We start from the raw sequence: 6,240 nt of genomic DNA on the forward strand, positions 1-6,240 counted from the left end.
TCCAGAGAAACATGGTTATGGGAACGTCAGAGGCTGACCCTGTATCTGGTCAGTTTCTCAACAGTAGACAGCCCAGTAACATGACCACGCGTCCTGCCCTCCCTCTCTGGTTGTGTCGCAAATGGCACCCTATTCCCTATATAGTGCACTACTTTTGACTAGAACCCTATGTGGTGCACTATATAGGGAATAGGGTGCCATTTGGGACAGACTCACTGTGTTTTCAAACAGGAAGAGACAGTATGTATCATCATGTTAATGTGTGGGTGAGACCTGAGACAGACAGTATGTATCATCATGTTAAATAGTATGTTTAGCTAATTTGTAACATATTGTAAGTTTTGCAAATTTGTAACATTTAATACGAATTGTAATTTGTAACATAGCCTACGATACGAAACGGATGATGGACATCCACAAATTAATAAACACCACACGAAATGTAAAATATCATACTAAATGGAGTGTCTCGGATTTACATACAGAGTAATACGTAATGCTCTGAGACCTGGTTGCAGCCAATACGTAATTGGCTAATTTGTCATGCCTCTGACATGCGGTAATGATAAATAAGGGCGTAATAGCCTACAGTTTTCTTGACATTTTGTTTTCATTTTTGTGATAGGCTCACTATTTATTTTGCCAGGACGCCGGACCGCCTTGCCTGGAGGTAGGTATTAAAGAGGCTGTACAGTTATATTGACCCAAAGCGGTTTTGAGAGAAAAGAGTCCCCTTAATGGACAGAAAATAATGTATCATTTACATACAATATAATATAAATACACATATTGTTTAAATGTAAATTAACAACAGTGTATGAAAAGGGGGTCAATTTACCAGTCTCTGTCCCACACTGATGATGTCACCGAAGTATTTGATAGCTGGGCGGAATCTTTCCTGCATGTCACAGCAGAAGAAGGCCGTGGTGGCAGGGATCAGGTTCCCCAATATTGTCACCTGCATATAAAACAAATAGATGATTTATGGTTTTGCCATCATATTTTTATATTTAGCATACATTATCAATGACTGAGCTTTAATTGACTGCTTTGTCTTTGAGGAGAAATAAGTATTTATGGTATATTAACTATGTGTGTCTTTCAGTGGGGTTGGGATAAAGTGGAAGACGGATTTCCGTTGGACCTTGTGTAAAATTGGACAATAAAAGGAATCTTAATCGTAATATTTGACGTACTATGAAGTATAGTATCTACAGTATAATAGAAATGATAGAATTGAACGTTTTGGTTTGGTTCAGCTCCGTGGTATATTCAGTAGATTACGGCTTAATGACAAGCACAACAAAAGAATCAGCGACATGCTTCTGATCCTTTTATACCAGCTCATCCCAGTACTGGTCAGGCATTTCACTTAATCTCTTTTTAATATCTCAATGCCACGGCAGAGTATTAATTTACTGAACATATCTTTAATATCACTATTGCTATTATAGACCAAAAATTAATAAGGAAGGGAGAAATAGTATTGTGACATCTCGACAAAGAAATACATTTGTCAGAGTTGAGTGATTCATTTGCCACTGTCTCTCCGTAACTTGGTTGTAATCGTACGATAAGATTTGAAAGATCTAGGTCCAGTTTACCAGACACGTTAAGCCCTGGATTAAAAAGCACTTTTAAAACGGAGACTCTCCATTGATCATGCTTTTAGTCCAAGACTTACAGCTAGAATCCTTAAATTGGAACAATATCAAAGCATCCATGATATCAAAAGTATTGTTTTAATCATGTTTTGAGGATATACAGTGTTTGTTTACAAATATTGGAGTAAAACAAGCTTATATTTTGGGTTGTGATGGGGTACTACAGTTGAACTGGGAACATGAGGTATTTATAAGTTATATTCTTCAAGAATTGTAGTGTATCATAATGTATTTATGACCATCTTTTAACAGACATTGGACAGTAAGACTAGCCAATGGTTACAATAGGGGTTCAATTGATATCATTTTTAAAATATTGGTGTAAAGTACTTAAGTAAAAATACTTCAAAGTACTACTTAAGTATTTTTTTTTGGTATCTGTACTTCATTACTCAACTACATTCCTAAAGAAAATAATGTACTTTTTACTCCATACATTATTTTCCCTGACACCCAAAAGTACTTGTTACATTTTGAATGCTTAGCAGACAGACAAATGGTCTAATTCACACCCTTATCAAGACAGACTCGCTAAACACAAATGCTTCATTTGTAAATGATGTCTTGAGTGTAGGTGTGCCCCTGGCTATCCATAAATTAAAAACATTTTAAAAGAAAATTGTGCCGTCTGGTTTGCTTAATAAAAGGACTTTGAAATGGTTTATACTTTTACTTTTGATACTTAAGTATATTTAAAACGAAATACTTTTAGACTTTTACTCAAGCATCATTTTACTGGGTGACTTTCACTTGAGTCATTTTCTATCAAGGTATCTTTACTTTTACTCAAGTATGACAATGGGGTACTTTTTCCACCACTCTAAAAAACAAGAGTGGTTATGGTAGTTTCATTGAACATAGAATTGGTATTAGTTGAACGGTCCATCTACTTTTTTTGTTGAAAAGTGCCACTGCGAAAGACACAGACTGTCACAATTCTGACATGATTAGCATAAATTACTCAAAATCAGTACACCAAATATGGCCGTCATAGAGCATTGCTTTGGAATGGGTAGAGCATTGCTTTGAATGGGTAGAGCATTGCTTTGAATGGGTAGAGCATTGCTTTGAATGGGTAGAGCATTGCTTTGAAATGGGTAGAGCATTGCTTTGAAATGGGTAGAGCATTGCTTTGAAATGGGTAGAGCATTGCTTTGAAATGGGTAGAGCATTGCTTTGAAATGGGTAGAGCATTGCTTTGAATGGGTAGAGCATTGCTTTGAATGGGTAGAGCATTGCTTTGAAATGGGTAGAGCATTGCTTTGAATGGGTAGAGCACTGCTTTGGAATGGGTAGAGCATTGCTTTGAAATGGGTAAAGCATTGCTTTGGAATGGGTAGAGCATTGCTTTGAAATGGGTAGAGCATTGCTTTGAATGGGTAGAGCATTGCTTTGAAATGGGTAGAGCATTGCTTTGGAATGGGTAGAGCATTGCTTTGGAATGGGTAAAGCATTGCTTTGGAATGGGTAGAGCATTGCTTTGAAATGGGTAGAGAATTGCTTTGGAATGGGTAGAGCATTGCTTTGAAATGGGTAGAGCATTGCTTTGGAATGGGTAGAGCATTGCTTTGAAATGGGTAGAGCATTGCTTTGGAATGGGTAGAGCATTGCTTTGGAATGGGTAGAGCATTGCTTTGAAATGGGTAGAGCATTGCTTTGAAATGGGTAGAGCATTGCTTTGAAATGGGTAGAGCATTGCTTTGAAATGGGTAGAGCATTGCTTTGAAATGGGTAGAGCATTGCTTTGAAATGGGTATGCCCACTTTTGTCATTCTATTTCTATGTTACTAAAGGTTCAATGGCGTTGTCATCTCTAGTGGTGCCAGTGGTTCCTTTGGGGGGGTTCTATTGACAGCTGCCATAGGAATCAGTAGTAAACCTCCCAAGGATTACACAAGGGTCGTTCTTGAATTGTAGTTGCATTTGCGTCCCTTTCCTTTGCAACCATGAAAAACACTTTAAATGACAAATAGTTACACATCAAACATGTTTTTGTTCATATTGAACTCCCAATGGGCACACCGTGGTCGAATCAATGTTGTTTCCACTTCATTTCAATGAAATTACTTTGAACCAATGTGGAATAGACGTTGAATTGAAGTCTGTGGCCAGTGGGCTGTTTATTCACGATCAAACATTAGTCCTTTATGCTGTAAAACGTATGCATTGTTTAAAGTACTTAGGGTAAGCAAATTGGCTTGTCCCAGTAGTGATGTGTAGAGTTGTAGTGACATGTTTTGGGGATTTAGCAATATCTTTAAATTGTTTGTAATGCTAGAAAGTGAAAAGTATTTAATATATTGTATAGATGAATAAAAACAAAGAAGGCTATTAAAATACCACTAGTATAATATCTGTCCCTCAGTTTTATGACATTTGGTGTTAGCGCCTTGAAAATCACGCATTACAAAGATATACAAGAACCTTAAGCATTCCCTCCAGTGGCAAACTTATCGGGGGAGTGGTCTATTTTAAATAATACAATTATTAGCTCATCGCCCCTTTATTATGTCATACATTTGAGGATTCCATTGACAATTTGGTGAATCTAAATCCAAAGTGTCACTTGGTGTTAGTCAATTTAAATGAAGGGAAAAAACATTGTGAGCAAAATTATAAATCACTTTATACAATTATGTTTAGGGGTTACTGACCTTACATTTGAGCATCTGTGGCCTCCATTTAGGAAAATACTCGATAACCAAAAATAATTAATTGGTGTTACCATCATTGGTGTTCCTACTGCTGCTGCTGGCACAATGTTATCATAATGGTAAAAATCATTTAAAGTCATTAAGCTGCCATATTATTTGATTTAGAATGGGACGATGTACCCAAACACATTCAAATAAATACAAATATAGAAAAAAAAAAGTTTTCCCCCCCAGAATGCCATGCCCAAATGCCACCGCAATTCAAGAACGACCCACATTCCCATTCTTGTTAGATCAGTCACACTACAATTACAGCTTTGATGTTTTTTCAATGCCAACTTCTGCACGCCATGTTTAGGCAATACTGTTGGTGTTTGTAGCCCTTACTAATCAAAAGCAAATATGATGCATTTTTTAAAATGATTATTTAGCTCAGGCTACTGTATTAGTGAGACACAAATACAAGAGACATAGGGATACTGATACAAGTCTACGTTTGTTTTGGCCAGTTCACACTAAATAGGGTGTATTGGTAAAATAGCCTACTGTAGCAAAATAAAATGATTAATTTCCCTTCTACGGTAGTGTATGTAGAAAGTGATATCAGTAGGCTCGAAGGGCTTCGATTTTACAGTAGAAACATGACGTTAAATAAATAAATAATGACAAGTTGACAGATCATTTCCATGCATCTCTCTTCACTACCACCTACAGTACAGTAAAGACAGTCTCGATTCTAAACTAATTCAATATAAATGTAATAAATATGAAATATGACAACAAATTAAATACTATAATGAATGTTGGATGATAGCTAGTATTTCTAATTAACATTTTGGAACAAACATGTAACGTTCGCCTACAACAAATTGTGTTTTTGTGACAGCGACCTTACAGACAAGTAGGCCAAGCTACAAAACTCAGCCTCTATGAAACGTATTCAATTTGTCAAAGTACTGTAGCAGGTGTTGACTTTATGGGGATAATGTGCATCATTAAATGTTATACAACATTTGCAATGAAAAAACGAAACGGTACAATCTTACATCCGTTTCCAAAGGTACAAATCGTAGCTTGCATTTCTCAGATATGATGAATCCTTTCGGCAAATCAATGTACTGTGCCCACTCGTCCGAATACAATTGAATCATGAATTTACGATGGAGGTCTATTTGGCGTCCGTAGATTGACAAAAACTTTTGAATGAGCACTTCATATCCAGAACCAACAGGCACAGAGGACGGCCGCGAGAACGCTGAAAATGAAAGTAAAACAGGGACATGATTGTTGTTGCTGTGACCATCCGCCATGATTCCAGTAGCTGTGTGTGTGCTGTGGATGCGTACAGAAGCGTGAGGCATTCAGGGAGGGCGCAATTGTACAGAATCTAGAAATGCGTTCGGTAGAACCGATAGGACTGTATAGTAGAGGGAAAGAGTAGCCTAGTGTTAGGCCTATACATTCGATTTCTATGGCTCAAACTTCTGAACATTAAACTATAGACTTACCGAATGTTTTTCCTTGAAATATAGTATTTTTTTTCCTTCTTCAAAATTAGGAGTTGAATTTGATCTCAATTTGCATGTGACATTATTGTTGGCTAAGAGTAATATCTAACTATTTCTCAAGAGTATAATTTCACTTAACACAATTAATTGTATTTTTAATCCAATGTTGTGTGGTCTATATCAGTTTTTCCCAAATCCAGTCCTTGTGTTACACCCTGACAAACTCACCTGATTCAGCTCATTGAGGGCTGATGATTAGTTGACAAGTTGAATCAAGTGTGCTTGTCCAGGGTTACAACAAACATGTGTAATGGAAGATGGAGGACTGGAGTTGGGAAACACTGTCCTACATAATGTGTGCTGTTGGGGTTACTGGAAGACTGGAGTTGGGAAACACTGCCCTACATAATGTGT

At 37.0% G+C, this 6,240-nt stretch overlaps 1 protein-coding gene across 1 annotated transcript; it reads right to left on the reverse strand.

Annotated features, from left to right (window-relative positions):
* Positions 1-829: 829 nt before the first annotated feature.
* isoc1 (isochorismatase domain containing 1) lies at positions 830-5,816 on the reverse strand (the record flags this gene model as incomplete). Its single annotated transcript, XM_084159357.1, has 2 exons — positions 5,365-5,816; positions 830-958 (listed from the first exon to the last, which is right to left on the reverse strand). Exons 1-2 carry the CDS (start codon positions 5,677-5,679, stop codon positions 830-832), a joined length of 444 nt encoding a protein of 147 aa, XP_084015483.1. The 5' UTR covers positions 5,680-5,816.
* Positions 5,817-6,240: the final 424 nt, after the last annotated feature.

This window comes from Coregonus lavaretus (assembly GCF_964263955.1).
Source record: "Coregonus lavaretus genome assembly, chromosome: 4".
Classification (NCBI taxonomy): Eukaryota; Metazoa; Chordata; class Actinopteri; order Salmoniformes; family Salmonidae; genus Coregonus; species Coregonus lavaretus.